Raw genomic sequence first — 19,672 nt, 5'->3', positions numbered from 1 at the left:
TCGCTGGTACAAACTAACACGTTGCTCGTAAAAACAAACAAAAATTCGTTCACAGAACTATGTCTAAATGAATCTGACTTAAAGATCAGCGAGAAACAAAATGAACAAATGACCAAGGAGTTAATATAATACTAAGTGCAGTTAAATATGGTGAACTTAATGATTGGCACATACCACAATATTCTCAATACATGAACTTAGTGGCACCGACAAAACATTGGCATTCCGTAGCATATTCTATTTGTTTATGGCTCTAGAAAAAAAAAATACTTTTTAAAATCAATCACTTCGTACAGATGGACTTGGACTGTACATGCTATGGCAATGTCTTGGTGATTCATTCGGATGAATTTCGAGGTAGTCTGATTTATTTATTTTTACGTGATTATGAATAATCTGGGGGGGGGGGGGGGAATCATGCGGTCATGTTTTTGAATAGATTGTATTTTGTATGAAACAGAAACTCAGTCGCTCGGCCGCTCGGCAGTTTCATCTCGGTCCTGTCGAACAGATCTCCAGAGGATCCCTTTAGGTATTACAGGTGCAGGCGATGAAGGAGAGTCACGTCAACTCCGAGTTGGACGCCATTTTTGTTCTCACCTGTGCGACGTTGCCGACGTGGACGTGGCGACCTCGTTGGTCTCTTGGTCCACGTCCGACGACTCGAAGGGCACGGGCTGCATGGCCACGGGCTGGATGGACCGACGCCACGGGATGCCCACTGCGCATGCGTCAAAGGAAACCGACCAATCAGCAACCGCTTCCGTCTCCTCAGATTCCCAGTAACAAACGAATCTCTTCGGAAAATTCACGCTCCCCTTTTCAGACACCGAGGCGAATCCGATTCACACGGTGCAGGGGCGGATGGATGGATGTTAATGGCTCAGAGCCGTATATGTAGAGAGTTCGGTCAATGGGAGGCGCGGGCAGAGCCAGGGCGTGCGGCAGACTCGGAAAGAGGGCTTGGCATGCTCTCTTGACCAACCAGAAGCCGAAAAGAATCCCCTAGCGGTGGTAGCGAGAAACAGTTCTGAGCCGATCGATCATCGAAGGTCTCTGTTCGTATATGGTCTTAATAAGTGCGTAAGAGTGAAGAGTAGTAACTCTTTGTGGTTGAAAATAGGGTGCACGTCTTGTTTCATCATGATCATGCAGAAAGATGTAAGAAACGAATGCGCCGCTCAACTCTGTTTTGCGCGGACAGAGTGTGACCGCTCTGACGGCAGATTCCCGGCGCTCGGCGTTTGGCGTAAGGATTATGTCGATCTTTCCGCTAGTCGCACTCTTCCACCATCATTTTAGATGAGTGTGATTGAAACATTACGTGTACCATATTTTCAGCCATCGAGAGTTACTCCAATGCAGTTATCAGGTTTGTTTCTCGCGACCACCGCCAGGGTATTATTTCCGGCTTCTGGTTGGTCACATTCGAATTTCTGAAGACGCCCTGGAACACGCCCAGCCCGCGTTCGGCCAATGGCGCCGCTTCATTTGTCTCCTATACTTCCCAACGAATGGCCAAACTCTCTACATATACGGCTCTGTAATGGCTATATACCCTTCGTAACGGGCGGTAGCTTGCGCCACCTAGCTCAAGTTTTAAAAGACAAATGAGGACACACGCCCCGAACAGCGTCCGCACACTGTCTGGGTCTGTATGATGCATTAGCAGCGGAACCGCAGTAGCTTAACGCCCCACCATCTTTTCCGCGAGTACATAGTTCTAAACAAGAAAAGAAAAAAAATTTATTTGTTCAAACACTTGCATAGAAAACGGCGAATTTATTTACTTTTTTCTTATATTAACTCAGGGCGGGCCATTACTTGGGACGCGCCATTTGGCAGAAACACTTCGTATTCAATTTGGCTGTCTCTGCGATAACGGCTATACGGTAAAATGCTCGTAGTTGAGTGGCGTGCCGGCATTTAAAGTAGGGAATTTCGTAGAAACCGTCGAAGGTCTTTGGAAGAGTTCGGAATCACTCGGACAAATCGGCCGATGGTCTGGAAACGTCAGTGAAGCCAAAACACGCACGCAAAAACATACACACACACAAAAAAAAACAAGAAAAAAACAACTGACAAATAGACTTTGAGAGGGGGAAATGTATCTTGGTGTTAAAAATATATCGTTATCTATTTTTTTTTTTTTTTTTGTCTTGTGAATTTAGCACCCACCATGCGACTTCGATGAGCGAAACTCTTTGTAAACTCAAAAGAAATTAAAAGCAAAACAAAACAATAAAAAGTAAAAAAAAAGGGTGAGAGAGAAACTGAGGAAGATAGTAAGGAAGAGAAAGACGTGGAAAGTCCGAAGCGTAAGGAATTGATATTTACAAAAAAAACTCAAAATCCTTTTCCCCCGTTTTTTACGTCTCACTCCCGAACTCAACTTTCTACATATATATATATATATATATATATATATATATATATATATATATATATATATATGAGAAACGAGGGGTTTCGCCTTTCTTCCCTTAAAAACAAACAAACAAAGAAAAAAAAACAAGCTAGACAGAGAAAAAGAAACCAATAACGATGATATAGAAGAGAAAGCATAGGCTCCCCACTGGGGAAAGCTTCTCACGTAACATATGTGGGAACCAATAGAAAACAAACGCGGTAAAGGGTTTTAACGTCGACGTGACCGGGACGTTCAATGGCGATCCACGGAATCAACACGCTAACCACAAAAAATAAACAAAAAATAAAAAAAAAAGGATCTAAGAAAAAAGATAACGGGCGCAAGCGATACAGTTTCGTATACCGGCGCAAAACTTGGGGCGCCCGCCCTTTTGGGGGGATCGGGTAACCTCTCTTCGCCCGCTTTCTTGCCATTGTCTTTGGATTGTCTTTCGCCGAATGCGTCTTTTGGATTTGGTTTTGGATACGGCTTTCGTTCGCGGCGCCGACTTCGTGAAGGGTATCGTTAAAACGGATTCGCGCGATTTCTTTTTTTTTTTTTTTTTTTTTTTTTTGCGGGTCACGTATTCAAGGCTCAATAAACACTTTTCGGCCAAAAAAAAAGAAAAAAAGTTATGTATCTAAAATGGAGGAGACAAAGCGAGGAGCAGAAAAAGAAAAGGAATTGTTGCGCCGCTGCGGTGGTTATCCAAACCACGTTGGGTTTCGATGGTAAGGTTGTCGCGAACTTTCGGCGAACCTGGAGGATCGAGTGGCTCGGCGAAATCTTCGAACTTTTGGCGAAGTTCCACAAAGTCACACTTTTTGAACAGTGCTGCCCGACTCCTGCTACGAAAATTCGAACATCTTGGGGAAAAAAACAATGTGTACACTAGTTTGCTTTTTCTTTTTTTAACGCCATAAAGGCTTGACAAGGTCCTGACACACTTAGACGGGAAACCAACATCGTAGAGAAAATAAGCTAAAATAAAAGGCACAGCTACTCATGACATTATTGCCGCCGACGCCTATAAGGCAGCAGTTAGAACAAAAACATAAGCACAACTACATATGTTACTGCACTGAAAGACACTTGCAACGCGAAAAGCAATTTCAAATCCATACACGACACTAAAGGCAACACATGAAAACTTAGATAGTTTGTAGCGCAATGTTCACATTTGATTTGATCTTCCTAAGATGTTCACGGCTGGGGGTGTGTAGCGCTCAGGGGCGTGCAGTTGGCAGTGAAAAGGGGGGGGGGGGGGGGGGGGTACGGCGGGCCACAGCCACGGGTGCCGCTTACCCTAGTGACGCCACTGGACGCCAACGCGTATTGTAATGATGTAAAACCATAATAAATAGTAAATACGCATGGCCGACTGTCGATACCGCGATGCATGTGTGTGTTAGTCGAACTTCAGTCGAACCTGTATCGAAACTTTGCAGTAAAAGTTCGCAGATGTCGAACTCGGTCGAACTCGAGCCTCAGCAGGTTCGCAACGTCCCCAGTTTCGGGTGGGTGTTTACGGTTATCTTCGTTATGTATACGGCCCCTTCAGTCAGACGCGTTTCCATTCGCTCGTCTGCTTTTGTAGCGTGGCAGCGCGTCGTCGGTAGTCGGATCACGATCGCGATTAGGATGGATTTTGTGGACGCCGCGGTTGTTTTCGAGTCGAAAGCAATTTCGCGCCGTTGTTATCGCTCTAGCAGTCGCTAATTAACTGCGTGCTCGGCATTAAGAGGAACCAATCTTCGGGACGAAGCCGGCTTTGGGGTTAGCGGATAAGGCCCCTGGCGCTTTCGGCGGCCCGTGTGTACGATGCACCTTTTTCGGTTTGCGGGTGGAGCGAGCAAGCAGGTCACACACAACGGCATCGCATATCTTGGGGCGAGAGAGTAGAAAATGAAGCATCGCCGAAGGCTAGAGTCCGTTCCAATAACCTGCAGCTTCTAGCCGGGCCCATTTTTAGCGTTCGCGGGTACAGCGCGTGATTTGCTCGCTTTCCGAGGCCAGGAAACACGCCGTGTGCTGAACTGTGGAGCTCCAGAGATCGCAAACTCGACTGTAAATAGTAATATTAATAATAATAATAATAATAAATAGAATGGACAGTTGTTGTAAAGTGTGTGCTTTACAACAGCTGTGCATTGGCGCAGCCATCAGTGACCTTCATTTCATGTTTCACGGGATCAGCAGCCTGTGGGTCCGCGGAAGTGTGTGTATATTCATTAATTGATTAAATACACACAGCGTCTTCGAGTCAAGGTATGATATTTTCCCTGCCCTCATGACCACAAGGCATGACAAGCAGTAACGCTTTGTCCGTTTTGCAGTCTTGGCGGTAACAGGTTACAAGTAACGGCGTTACCAGGAACGCGTTACTTTTTTCAGTAACGTAGTAACCCACTTGTTACGTTTTCAACACAGTAACGGGTGACGTACTTGTGTGACTATTTCAAGTAACGTAGTTACGTTACTCGTTACTACTTCTTAAGTCTTAAAGAAATTACGCTTCAATTTTTTTACGTGTTTTAGGCGTCAAGCCATGATTTTCTGTGCGTTTTTTCTCGTAAGTATTTAGGAGAAACCTTAAAAAGAGATGAAGTAATTATGTTCAGTTTCTGCATGAACATAATGTTTCTTGATAGATTACCTGTATCGTCAAAACCGTAAAACGTGTTAAATCATAATTAAAAAAAAAGTAAAGCAGAATCAGAAGTAACGTACGTTACTTTTTATCGGTAGCGGTAACGCGTTCCTTTTATTTTTAGGTAACGTAGCTCAGTAACGCGTACCTTTTATTTGCAAGTAACGAGTAACGTATTTCGTTACATTTTTCGGTAAATACAAACACTGCCGTTCTGTCGCCGTTCAGCTTCTGCTGGGTAGCACGGGCGTAACGAGCCTCCGACGAGCGCTTGGCCGGTGCTTTGTGCGCGAACACCTCGGGAACAAAATCCGGGTGGTCTCGATCAGACAACGGTTTCCCTGAACATAAGCAAGCCTCGGGACGGAGATTGAAATGGTAGCCGCACATGCCTTCAAGAAAGTGTTTGCCGCACAAACTGTCGTTCGCGCGAGGTGACCATACTTTTCGATCCACGCATATTATCCACCTTCTAGGCCTTTCAGAGTCTGCCGGGAACTTGTGAAAACTCACTCCGCTGTTTTTTTGTACATTTCGGTGCAATTAACGGCAACACAGCTTCGCGGCATGCTGAGATGCTATGACGCCCATGCGAAACGTGCGCGCTTTTGCCCACACCCCCGGCTCCGGCGCGATCGCAGCGCCGCCGCAGCTCCGTGACGTCAAGCCCGCGTGTCGGTCTATATACTATAAAGCACTATATAAGTCAGGTTATAGACTATAGGCTATAAAATACAATAGGCTACGATAGACTATAGCACACTATAGACTATAGGCTATATACAATAAACTACTATGAAAGTCAGGCTATAGACTATATAATCGGCGATAGCTTGTTAGTGCAGTTTCGCGCTATTTTACTGCGGTGGAGCAGTTGGCGTAAGGCCATGTATATTCATGTTTTCCACTTTTTTTTTTTATTCTCTCCGGTAATCAAAGTTGCTCGTTACTGCAATGAACGTGTCGTCACCAAGTTTGACCCCGGTAGCCTATTCCTCCAGCGTGGCTGCTCTACGGCATCCTCTAAAAAGACACCAAAAATAGATTAGGTACACAAACAACTAAAAAACAAAACAAAACAAAAACCGGCTCGTTTTTTTTTTTTTTTTGTCTGTTTTTCGCCAAAGAAAAGCGGGGCATCTACATATCCGCCGAGTCAGCGAAAGCTCCGGCCCGCGCGCGCTCAAAGGAAGGCCGGAAATCGTATCGACAAGCACGGCGGATAAGGCCGATAAACTAACGCAAAATCACCCATAAATAGACGGATAAGTGCTCCCCACGCGGGGTGCTCCCCCCCCCCCCCCCTCCCCGTTCCATACCCCAAGCCCCCGAGCCCGAACCCGAGCCCGAACCCCTTAGCCCAAAAGCTAAAGTCAAAGCCATAGCCAAAGCCCCAAAAATGGAAGCGCTAGTCCGGGCGCTGATTCAAATCCGGTCTGACGTTCACTTCGGAAAGCTCCCGGCGTCCTGCTGTAAAAGGGAGAGACGGGGAGCAAAAGGGGGGGGGGGGGGGGGGGGAGCGGCAGGGACCTGGGCTGAATCGACGCCGAGTGCATTATGGGAATTAGCATATAGATAGGGTATGTTTCCTGAAAGCTAAAGGGGTGGACGGTGGGCGAGGGATGAAGAAGGACCCTCTCTTCGAATACCTTCATCAGTTGCTTCTTTTTCTTCTTTTTTTTACTTTGAAGCGGGGCGGTGTGTACTGTCATCTCGCGGGGATGCTGGTAGGTAGGTGGAGAGAGACCGGGAGTGAGGAAATAATAATAATGACATTCTTTATTTAAAGTGCCCCGAAACAACCAGGATGGTCTTACGATTGGTGCACCTCCACAAGAACACTGCAAGTGTAAGAAACAAACATATAGTTGATGAGGTTCTTGCATTGTATAAGTGGGGAGAAGGGAAACACGGAAATGCGATCAATCGGACGGAAAACAAAACAGGCGTGCGCGGCACGCCTCGAACATTAGTCGTGTGAATCGATGTTGTTGCTCCTTTGCGACTTTCAGTTTTTTTTTTGTTTCTTTTTCCGAGTTCGTGGACAGGTTGGGGTGGAAAGCGGACGAGAAAGAGACGAGGCAAGCGATTTCTCGTATTCGCCTACGTCTTGTTTGTAAACCAGTTGGGCATAACGGCGCGCTTTCGGTAAGCTCAATTAGGACTGATTCGGTTTTCATTTTTTTTTCGCCGTTGTTTTTGTAATTCTTTGTTTGCAAACACTTAAAAAAAAATTGCGTGGGAGAGGTGGCTACTGCGAATCCTTCGAAGCTATCTCTACCTCCTCCTTTCTTTTCATGAATACTGTCGAGACCGGTTATAACGAAGTCGGTTATAACGAAATAGCGGCTATATCGAAGCGATCACGATTTCCCATTTCCTTTTGCACTTCGTTAACCGAACTCGGTTATAACGAAATAGCGGCTACAGCGAAGTGAATTCCGATTCCTGTTGACTTCCTTATAACCGGTCTTGACAGTAGACTTTTTTTTTCTAAAGTGGGCGTCATTTTGTAGTTACTGTGGCAACTACTTAAAGACTCGGATTCAGTCACAGACTACCTCCCCCCCCCCCCCCCCCCCGAAAAATGGCGACTGCCAAGGTTGCTCGATGTAGTTTTGGAAAGGGTCAATTCGTTTCCACTTCCGGGTCATGACGTAGCTATCGAGCAATCATTGAATGCTAGCTGACCGCATTGTTTCTAATAAATGATTACTACTATTCTGTGGCTACGCGTCGACACAAGACAAGAGTTGATGCTATCTTTACGGGAAAGGTATGTACGTTTACGAAAATAATCCCTCGAGAAGGGGACCAAGGAGGTTTGCCCGCCCCTCTTTGGCAGCTGATAAGACCCTTTGCTGTACTAACGCCTAACTCCTGGTTAGCTTAGTTGGTAGACCGCTCCACCGGAAAGGGAGAGGTCCCTGTTTCGATACCAGGACCAGGTGGAAATTTTTTCGGGCACGCACAGTCACCTAACTGTGTTTGGAGATTCGTGTTTGTCCTCTGTCCTCCTTGTTCTCCTTCTACAGGAAAAATTTTCGGCATTCTCGTCCAGCTCGCTCGCACCTTTGCATTAATTGCAGGATCATCTTATATCTATGTTAGATTATTGAGAAAGGTAAACTCAGAACGAATTTTGGCAGAATTTTATTTTCCCCTTCGTAATATTAGATATTGTGGGGAAGCGCTGAATATTTTACGGGACAGCGTTCGGGGCGTTGGCTGCGACCTGTCAATCAAACTCCACTGAAAAAGAAAGGCTACAAAAATAATAATAATAAAAAAAGAACGAGCAAAAGGAAGCCGGTAGTCGAAAAAGCGGAAGTGCCATATCATCGAATAATCATTTTTACCTCGGAAAAGTTTCCGCCGAATATGTTTACGTCCTCGAAAATATTTCTCGCTTGACAGAACGCCACCAATCACGCAAGATCGAGACGAGGGCGGACAGCTGGGCGCTGCGCGGCCATAAATCGTCAGCGATCACCTTTTTTTTTTTTTTTTTTTTTCGAACTTTGTTTTTACAACGATACGTGAGCGCAAGCTCGATCTGTCAGCATCCATCAAAAACACTTCCGACAAGCGCAAAGTTTCTAGATCAAACGTCGAGAAGCCGACGAGCGGTAAAATCATCGCATCGTTTCGTTCGTCTTTTTTACTCCCTGACATACGGAATCGTTACGTGACATTGCGGTATGTAAAGTAGAACAATGTTGTATACAGTAGTGGACACAACTAGAACATGTATGGAAGATGCTCGTACATAAAAGCCCAATTTAACATGACAGCCTAAGTAAGAAAGGGTTGGGGTGGAACAAACGTTTATTGCATTTCTCCGAAAATTACGCTTTGGAGCAACCTCCGAGTGACAAAAAAGTTGATTTTATCGTCACCAAATGGCGCCAACGAGCGATTTTTTTTTCTTTTCTTGGCTGGGGCCCAATTTTTTTCTTCTTCGAGCTGACACACAGTGCAAAGCAAAATGCCGCATTATCGTCAATATCGGAATCATATACGCGTTCGAACGAAACCGCCCGATTCAAAGGGAACAGTTAGATTATCATCGTTATCACCATCATCATCATTAACCCGTTGACATGTTCTAACTGATTGTGTCCCCGACTGTCCACACTTCCAGTTACAGTCTAGCCATCCCGCGTTTTTCTGCGTGCTCAACGTACTTTACTCAACAAGAATTTAGAAAAGTAGTCGATTCTTACCAACTCCGCCTGTGAATCACAGATAGAGAAGGGACAAAATTCGTCAATATTTAAATGATTTATTAAAAAAAAAAAATCTTTCAGCCTTTCAGTGATGTGATTGGCCTGAGCCATTTTGGAGCAGATTTTGGAGCAGCCGGAACAGTGTTTTGGAGCAGCAAAAGTGGCTTTTGAAGCAGATATTCTTAGAAAAATAAAAATATTTGTTTTAATTGATGGACAAAGGAAGGGCACTGGTTCCCAAAACCAAGTGGTTCCCAAAATAGTAAGCAAAATGTAACTGTCTAGCATACAAAAAAAACAAAAAAAAAACAGTTGAGCGGTTTGTGCTTGGTAGGCCGCCAAGCGATGTACAAGCTAAACACACAGAAAAGAAGAACCTGAGCGCATCGATGCATGACATCGCGAGCCAGGGTCAAAACGTTCTTGGAGCGCTTTGTGCAACGACCAAACTCGAGACAAACAAGCGCGATGTGCGGGTTCACACCATTGCCTTCTCTGCTTTAGCTCACTTCTCTTCACCAACTTACTTTCGCGGCAGATTTTTCACGTACCGGGCTCCCTCTCGAAAGAAAGTCCACCGAGAGAAACCGAGGTAATTAATATTTCGACAAGCAGTCGTTGAGTTAGAGAGAGTTTTTTTGTAGTAGAGTATGATTTAAAAAAAGGCCGGGAATGTCGATGAACAAGTTTAGAAAGCGCCATATCTGCAGTGACGTGGGAACGACAACGTTTCAGTTCACAACTGAAACTGTTACTTTGTGAACTGAAACGACGTTTCAGTTCACAAAGTAACTCTCGCCGCCCAAAAAACGTGGTTTTGTTTCACAGCATGACGGCATGGCTGGCACCCGGCACAATAGCGTCGGAGCGCCCGCACACGCCCGCTTCTATCGTTGAAAAAAAATTTAAAAAGACGCAAAACGAGATTTTCGAGACGACGAGGTACAAGCGCATGGGCAACGTTGGGCATGAGGGCGCGAAACGCGAGACGGCGGCAAGGAGGTTAGGACGAAGGGTAAAAACATGCAATACCGGATGGACGATTGATGCAGGGTACTTTGTTTTGGGTAGAGTTCCGCGGGAGCCAGAGTTGCGCGTCTGTTTTCCACGTGCCGCTGCGCCGCTATTCGCCAAGATCCGATCACGTGAGGAGCCGGATCAAGTGCCGTGCAGGAAAGTAGATGTTGCACGCGCCCCGCCGAACGTTCCACCGTTATTCCACTGCTTTTGAGCGCGCCGCGCGCCTCGAACGCGCGGCGCTGCTACTTGCCGAATTGAGTCACGTGAGACGCTGGATCAACATGCCATGCAGGGGATGAACACACAACTCTGGCTCCCGTAGGGAGCCTATACAGGAACTCTAGTGTCGGGCGGCCGCTTACGCCACCTAGCTGACGCATGCGCACTTACGGTTCTCAGTTTAGTTTCGGTTTTGAAAGGCGACCGAAATTGCTCCTTTGGCGCAGTCTTGGCGCAGATTACCTACATTTTGGCAAAATGTAGCAGGATGTAGCAGGGTTAGCCCCTTGGCGCAGTTTGGCGCAATTGGCGCAGCAATCACATCACTGCCCTTTCCACTGGGGGTGAGGAAGGAAGACCAGCTAAGCTGTACTATGGTGGGAATGAAGTAATGGCCGGCCGCAATACCCTCACGGCCTTGAGGGTATTGTAAATAAATAAATAAATAAATAAGTCGACAAGCCAGAGTTGAAAAGGCTGGAAAGGTTGCCGCCATCTATGATCGACGGCGGCAACCAGACAAATGGCCAGCCGATTGTCGGGTTGCCGCCGTCGCTTATAGATGGCGCTAGCTGTCAAGAGTTCTGTGTCATCAGGTCATTTGAGGACGGACACGATCCTGGGGAAACTAGCCCTTAACAGGTCCGCTGTAAAAAAAGACAAAAAAAAAAAAAAAAGAAAAGACAAAGGCACCCTCTCATACCTGCTTTCCCATTTTTCATATCGAAGTTTCCCGGCCGATATGAGGAACTGTATATATTATGCGCCACGACCGTAATCACAATTCTAATCGTCGACGACAGCCTATCAGCATCGGCCTAAACTCCAACGAGGTACGGTCAGTCAGGGTCGCCTTATATATTGAACGCTGTCTTCCAGCGCAAACGTCAGCGCCGCAAAAAGAGTCGGTATAAGTTTGACGGCTGCCGTATTGATGATGAGGTCGAAGGCTGTATATAAGGTAATTATATATATATAAATAAAAACGCAGACTTCCCTTACATTTTCACTATCGTTCCCCGCCGTCGGACGTTGAGGCCACGGTGGTTTTTCGGCGTTGGACGCTGTCATCGCGGCTAGAGGGAGGGGGATGAGCCAACGCCGGCTAGAAAACAAGGCCGGCGGCATACCCTCCCCAAAAACGTCATCAAAAGTGGACCCAGGCAGCGCCACCTACTTTGAGTCAGCAGCATTGCGGCAAGCGCGTATTACGCAGCATCCGACGCGTCCGCTGCTATGACGGCGTCTCACGTCGTCGCACTTTATATTAGCGTGTTTGCCGCGTGGAATGGGTAGAAGAAAAGGGGGGGGGGGGGGGGGGGGTCCTCCAACTATGACGTCATAGCGCAGGCCTTGCCTTCTGTAGGTGGTATTGGACGACGAGCTGACCCGGTGAAGAGCGCGGTCATGTTGGTGGGGTCAAGCGCCGCGGAAACCAGAAGCGTTTTTGAAAGTCAATTTCAGCGTCCCCCTGAGAATCCGTGCTTTTTTTTTATCTTTATCTTTTTTTTTTCTTTTCTACTGTTTCTCTTCTTTTTTGTTTCTCGTATTTTTTCCGATTTTCTTTCTTATCCGGGCACTGAATGGAAGAGGCGGGAACCAAGTTATGGACTCCGGCGAACCGAATAATCGCGGAGTTTTCGCGTTTCATTCCGCGTGGTGAAGTGATGGCGTCCCCAGGGGAGGGACGTACATCCGCCCGAAGAGCTATTCCCCGTATAAAACATCGTTTGCTCGATGGATATAGCTGCGTCCCTCTCATAGTGGCGCTGGGCGAGTCCCGTATGGCGCATTCACACTGGAAACGGATCCGCGTTCGCGAAGCGGTTGCGGATGCGGTTCGTGAGCGGACACACCGAGAGGCGGCTGGCGGTTTCTCGGCGATCACGCGTGATCTTTTGAGACTTGCGTTTGGCAACCCTGTTTTACAATCCCAAGTCCACTTTAAACGACAATCCAAAGCCAAAATTTTGCCATTTTGGCACTTTGAAAATTTTTCTCCGGGATGTTCGCACGCATCACAACTTCAGGCAGCGAAAAAAGACGCATGGACCCGCCAAACTCGTCTGTAATTCCCTCAACTTCGCCTACAAGCAAAGCCCAGCTAGGTGCGCCTTGCTGACTCAGAACAGGATGCCCCCGACCTTTCTTCGAAGTGGACCCTTCCCGCATTAATAGCTGACCTTGTTTTAGGAATAGAGGGCCACTTTTCCTCCATCGTTCGCTCTTATAATTTTCCAAGTTGGGCTTTCCTCTGTCTGGCGTACCCAAATTCGCCGACCAATGTTGCCCGCTGACCATAGTTGCCAGACTACCGCTGAAAGCTTTCAACAGTTCACGCGACTGCGTGAGTTGGTACAAAAGCTGACATTTCGGTCGATCAGGGGCGGGTTCCGACGTTCTGCGGTCAGGGACTCAAGGCAGCAAGCTTCGGGCTGTGGCACCCGGAATAATAAACAAACTCTTACCCGAACCAAACCACCGGTGCGAAACCCGTTAAGATTACGAGTCAATTCTTTTCGCGGCGGATTCAAGTAATGGACGTGAGCATTCTCTTTCTCTGTTAACCTCTGCTGTAACGCTAGGACTACAGCGCCTTGGACGCCTCACCAGCGACTGGTACCATCTTGTTTCGAAAGTCACTGACGTCACGTCAGCGTCGCGTTGTGATTGGTTGCCGCTTTGCGGTTCGTGAAAGCGGTTGGCAGAAATCGGTCCCGAAGCGGTTGGCAAAAACGCGCTCCAACCGCTCGATCCCAGCCGCTTTGCGGTTGAGAACGCGCGGATCCGCTTCTCGTTTGCGGATCCGCTTCCAGTGTGAACACGCAAACACGAACATGCGCTCGTGTTTGTTTCTCTCTCCATGCGCTCGTGTTTGTTACTCTCTCTTGTGTCCGTCTTTTTTTGCGCAAAACCATGAATCCAAACGTTCACCAACTCGCCCAACAACAAACTATTTTACGCAATCATAGTCGATGACAACTTGAGAAACGCAGTCTGTGGCGAAATCCGGGTACCTTAATTATAATCTCGCTCGGCAGCCAATGAGAATTGCCGCATTGAAGTCGACAAATGACGCCGAAGGCCCAATCACCTAGCGAGAAACGCTAAACGTAATAAACCCTCTCGTTGCTTAGGTTGTGTCAACGATAATTCACTCTAAGAAATCTGGCAAGTACACACTTACCCGATTAAGAGCTTGAGGAGAACCAATCGCTAAATACGACCACGAGGGAGCATAAAGATACAGTCTGCGCACATTCACAGACTGAGCGTGTTTTTCTTTTTCTTTTTTCAGACTTAGGCTATAGGTGGCGCAAGCTACCACCCGTTACCGACGGTATGGCTCCTAACATTCAGCCATCCATCCATCTTCCTTGCATAACGGTCCTCTTACACTGGTCAACACACAAAACCTGCCTCCAGACAGGTTCCAGGCGTACACGTGCAAGAAGCAAAACGTGTTGGTAAACCAGCTCGGGGCTTTTCCGCAGATACTTTTTCTGTCGTCATGTCGGCAAAAAACACTTTTTTTTTTTTTTTATGATGTACGAGCAGTTTAACTGCAACTTTAAAAAAAAAAGAAAAAAGGTCTATGTTTTGACACGGAACATGGTGTTTCACGTGCTTATCCTCACGACAAATGTCACGACGTAGGCCGTTTGCTTTTTTTTTTAGGTCTAAACCACATGATTATTAGAGTGTCACACGAGACGTGAACTATGCAAACTAAACATAATTTTTATGAAAATATTTTTCCTTTTTTTTTTCGTTTATAGAGCTAGCGGGTAAAGAAAAAAAAAAACAAAAAGAAAGTTAATAAACGCCCCAAATAGTCCTAAATGAAGCTCTTGCAAGTATTTACTACTCTTTTCTTTTTCTTAGTATTTTCCAACAGCGCGCTTGTGATGTTGCCGGTATTCACGAACTTTCTCCCCAATTTGTCCGCCTGGTCTGGTGCTTTTTAATAACACAATTACCTCTCTCTCTTCATTTGTCTCTTTCTTTTTTTTCTTTACCTCATCGTGTCGCTTCAACAAAACGCAATTTAGAACTCCCTTTCGTCTTCCTAGTTTCAGCGCTGATGGTTTTTTTTTTTTTGGTTTTTTTTTATGTATTTGTATATTTTGCCCCTCTCGCCTCATCGAGACTGAGTGCCGCTCTGCATGCCCGAACAATAGTACAACTTGAGAGATTCTAAAAAAACACTTTGGGGTACAGGCGCCCTTTAATCATGCCCCTTTTTACTCACATTTATTTTTTATATTATCGTTATTATTATTTTTTAATAAGAAAGCGCGCACTTTAAGATTTCGTTCTTCGCGTGTGCAACACGCATAAAAAAGTAAAGCTGCATTTTTTTTTTTTTTTTTTTGCTCACGAGGGAAATGAACAAAGTTTATCGTCTTCAATCTAGACAACGTGTAACGAGCTAAATAAAAACTTAAAAAAAAAAAAAAAAAAAAACATAACGCGAAACTGGAAAGGCTCGGCAAATTCGTCCCGGAGATTGCCCGTGTTTTTAAACTCTGTTCCTTTTTTTTTTTAATATGTATATTTCTGTGGTATTCTATGGATGGTGTAACTCATTTCCGTAGCACCGGTCCGTGTAATACTTGAGTGCGGCGCGGACGAACGCATCTTGGCAGGGTGGCGCCAATCGTGAGTCCGAGTGTCGCGCATCTCATTATCGCCTCGGAGCCAATCAGATTCCGCAATTAGCCGATAACAGCCAATCACGAAGCGTGTCTTAAAACGACGAGTCACGCCAGCTGCGCTTCGTCTGCCAAGAGGTGACTACATACAAGAGGGATATCAAAATGCTTTTTAACGCTATACCACACCCAATCCCCAAATTTTGTGCGTCCGCAAGTCCATCCGTCAGCGCATTTTCCGCTAAATTTAGCGGGGAAACTGATATCACGAGACCTATACAACACTAGGGTTGTGCGAATAGCCCAGCGTCATCCCTGGTATCTGGAATGCTGAAAGTACCGGCCGTCTTGAATTTGCCTTGCATCGTGAAGGGTATCTGAATGACGCGGCGCTATTCGATTCAACTCGAATTCAGTTTCCCCCCGTTAAATGTAGCGGGAAATTTGATGTTACGTGACCTGCAGACCAATTCACGTTTCTCCAATCTAAAATTTAGCGGAAAACTGACCGTATATTGATACACACGAGCGCACGCCGGTACGATGCTCATCCAGATCGAGACGGGCGGCGGTGGGGATGTTACCTGGGTTCTGCAACGAGAGTATTATTATTATTATAATTTTTTTTTAGCTGTGTTGCGATTTTTTTTTCTTTTTTTTTTATACAGTGGCAGTTGCTGTTTGAACAAGCAAACACATGATCACGGGCAGGTTATGTACCATAAAATTTCGTGAGTGCCGCCATTCCCTCGAATAACATACGACGCATTTTTGGGGGGCCCGGGCCTAAAGGACAGATGTAAGATCAGGTGATGTGAGGTCACGGGCCCTTGCAGCTGTCACTGACAGTTGTAACGTCACAGAAAGATGGAACGTTACAGACATACGTGACGTCACAGACGGATGTACGTCAGGGATGGAACACAGTACACTTTTTTCCCGTTAAATTTCGTAGGAAAGTTTTCCAGCCAAATTTAGCGGTGACGTTTACCACGTAACGTGACGTAACAGTGTCACCTGACACCTGTGACCGTATTCTACGTTCACGGACTTTTGACAGGAGCCTCAACATTTTTTTTTTTAAATTAATTTTTCTAACATACATTCTGATTTTCGTCTCCTGGTTTTCTTCGTTGTTGTTGTTTTTCCACCAAGACAGTATCAGGTCGAGTGGACGGGGGCATCTCGGGTGAGTCAGAAAATACAAATAAAAACCAAGAAAACAGACAGAAAGGTAATTCAAAAAAAGTTTTCCCGCCCCAAATTTCACGCCTGCGTGGGTCAGCGAGGAGGGGGACGCGGGAGGGGTCGTGGAGGGGGGTCTCGGCCGTATTGATTGGGCGATCGATGTGGGAGAGCCACCTTCGCTCCTCCGAGTGATGGATCACACCTACGCGTCGCCACGCGCACCCTCTCACCCCTCCTCCCTCTTCACCATTCACTCACTCACTTTTCCTCTCCTCGCTTCTTTCTGTGCGGCGGAGTCTTATCCCCTTGTCACGCTTATACAGGCCCGGGTCATCGTGGCAGAACCACTCAAATCTATCTTCTTTTTTTTTTTTAACCTCTCTTTTTGTGTGTTATTCGCCAGAGCGATCTCAATCTCGTCAGAGTTCCGTCGGCGCATTTCGGGTCTCTCCCGCTTTCATTTGTTTTCTTTTGGATGTTTGTGTTCCTTTTTTTTATTTAATTTACTTACCGATGATATCTCGACTCGGAATGAGAAGTCGCAAACAAGGAACGCACGTGTCTTGTGGGGATTAGATGGCATCTTCAAAAATGAAGAAAAAAACGAGTAAAACAATTCCGTTAAGCGTCTAGCTGTTTTGATTTTGTTGTTATCCTAACTCCTGACTATCTTTTTTTTTTTTTTTTTTTTTGTCTGCTTTGGTTTTTTTGTTTCTTTGATGCTTGTTGTCAGATTGATATTGTGCACCTGGCGGTGGTAGTGTTGGAGCTTTAGCAGATGGGTTACCGTAGCGGCGCAATAACGATTCGCTATATTTAATATATTTTTTTCGAGAATTAAGAAAAAAAAGATCGTGGATGAGTGATCGCTTAAGATGATCACGAAGTTGCCGTAAAAACGCATGACCTAAATAAAAGAAAAAAAAGTTTTTTTTTTTTTTTTAGAAATTATTTTAAAATATTTTGCGCGAGTCTTACACAATGGGAGGTGTCAGACCGACCGATGCACACTGGTTGACTTATATAGGGTGTCCCAAGTCCTCAGGCTCGATCTAAAAAGGAAGGTAAAAATAGACGCCCGCACGTAGCAATCTCAACCTTTCGCGAAAGGTGTATTTCACCAGGTCGATTTTTTCTTGCAAAATTACAAAGTGAAATTATACCTTAGCCGCTCGTAACATTTCTGCACGAGTTTATCATACTTCTAAAGTCGGCGCACTTCATTGGGAAACGTCGGCGTATATTCATCGACTCCTACATACATCAAGAACGTCCCTGGAGTAGGGCCGCCAATTCCAGCACCTCTGGTAAACATATACCACCCGCGGTGAGCTATGTAAAGAGGCGTTCGCTATAATCATCTTTGCTAAAAAGCCGCACGAATTATACACTTTTTATAACAAAATTGCTCGCTTTGTTTGTATTTGGCGAGGTATACGTTGCGTGCAGTTTCGTCTTTTGAAGTCGCGCATGCGAACAATGAAACCGAAAAGTCGTATTTTTCGCCCACAATCTGCGAAAAGAAAGCGACAGCTGTATAGCAAGGTCGCGCAATGCGTGTGGAATTGTGCCATCCTGAGGACGGAGCTGCGACGTGATTGATTCTCATAGCCGTCGTGGTCGGCGTCGTGGATGCCACTGACCACCGCCACCAGTGCTCGCGGTAATCCGCGAAGTGGGTAAACGCGCGGTGGAAGTTTCTAAAACCATCCGACATAACGCGTGGCAACTAGAGACTGTCAGAGTCGAATTTTGCATAACGCGAGTAAAGTTTGAAAACAAGTCTTTCAAGCAGACGACACGAAGATTATCCCCTATAGCCGCGCCATTCTTGGCTGCCTTCTTCTCTCTTTTCGCGCGGCACCGCCGACGGGAGGTCCCGACTTACCTCTCCTCGAGCCAAGGGGAGAGAGAAGAACGGTTTCTTTTCCAGGGTCTTCGCGTGCGCTTCAACGACAATCGACGACGTCTAAATCTCTGCGAAGTGTCGCCCGTAAAGTTATGAAGAAAGACGTTATATAGTAGCGCCTTCCGGATCCCTGAAAGTTGGGAGGTTCAGAAACGACGCGTGTACTACTCATGAATACCTTGCACGTGGTAAAATAAGACTTTGTTTCGGCCGACGCCGGTGCATCGGTCCCTTTCAAAGGCACCGCACGACAGACGAGTCATCGCTAAGCACATGCGTGGTCTGGTCTTTTTCGCAACAGCGCAGGAGAGTATATCGTCGTGCCGTCATTTTTCCGCTACGGCACGGCGACGTCGTCGCCGTCACAATAATTTACAGCATTATTTCACCGTTTGTGATTCCACTTCCTGAAGACGTGAAAATACATATTTCTGAACCAATTTTACGTCCCCTCTCGTAATACATAGTGCAAGATTTGGACGTCCCAAGAAAAAATAACATTCTTTTCTGTTTTTTTTTTTTTTTTTTTTTTTTTGTTATTAAACATTGAATTTCGAAGCTTCGGACATGAAGGTGATCGAAAGTACCGGTCAAAACATAGTATCAACAGTCGGCATCGCGATTCAACGGCATACCTGCGCTTTCTGAAAGAAAATGTCACGCAATATCAACTGAAATTTCTATGACCAGATTGTTTTTGAAAAACTAGAAATAAATAAAAAAAAAACTTTTTTCAAAGTACAACGTACAACTCGGCTACCAGATGGCGACCCCTGCGCTGGTTCGAAAATTTCTATAAGGCTCTCCGGGAGGCCTTTAAAATGCAAATGAAACAAAGACGTTATTCCTTCTATATACCATAAAGCTATTCCAGGTCCTCTTTTGCTTAAAGTGCGATTATTTTCCGGTTCGTTTTCTCGCGTAGTTTTTTTTATTGTGTCCTACTTCTTCGCCAATCCCGCAGGTACGGCAACAGCAACTTCTCATGATTACGTACTAGAAGCTACCCCCTCTTCTTCCCCCTGCTACTTTATTGATGCCGCCTGCACGAACGAGAGGAAAACTTTGAAACAAGGGTAACAAAAAAGAAGAGAACGACGATACCCGTTGTAGTATAGAGCGCTTCCGCGAGGGGGCGTTTTCCAAGTACTCCTTTTCGCCCGCTAGACACCTCCATTGTTTCTATCGGGTTGCTTGGTCTTTTGTGCTGCCGTGTTTTCCTTGTCGCTTTTCGGCCAATGAGAGCGCAGCATCCGATGCACGCGCAGACGCTAACGAGCTCCCGCGGGAGCCCCCGCGTGATTATGATGGATAAGTCGAACAACTCTATTAGGGGGCGGAGGCTGCACTACATTTAACACGCTCTCCTTTTTTTTTAATTTTTTTTATACG

General features: G+C 45.9%; 1 protein-coding gene across 1 annotated transcript in view; it reads right to left on the bottom strand.

Moving 5' to 3' along the window:
* Positions 1-717, bottom strand: part of LOC8034195 (inactive tyrosine-protein kinase transmembrane receptor ROR1) — a 51,373-nt gene extending 50,656 nt beyond the window's left edge. Inside the window, exon 1 of the mRNA XM_042289420.1 lies at positions 601-717. Coding sequence (XP_042145354.1) covers positions 601-683 — 83 coding nt within the window. The 5' untranslated portion in view covers positions 684-717. The remainder of the gene's footprint in view (positions 1-600) is intronic.
* Between the last annotated feature and the right edge of the window lie 18,955 nt (positions 718-19,672).

Source organism: Ixodes scapularis, unplaced genomic scaffold, assembly GCF_016920785.2.
Source record: "Ixodes scapularis isolate PalLabHiFi unplaced genomic scaffold, ASM1692078v2 PGA_scaffold12__126_contigs__length_90152505, whole genome shotgun sequence".
Lineage (NCBI taxonomy): Eukaryota > Metazoa > Arthropoda > Arachnida > Ixodida > Ixodidae > Ixodes > Ixodes scapularis.
Note: the sequence above shows the minus strand (reverse complement) of the source record. Positions and strands in the feature narration are given on the sequence as shown.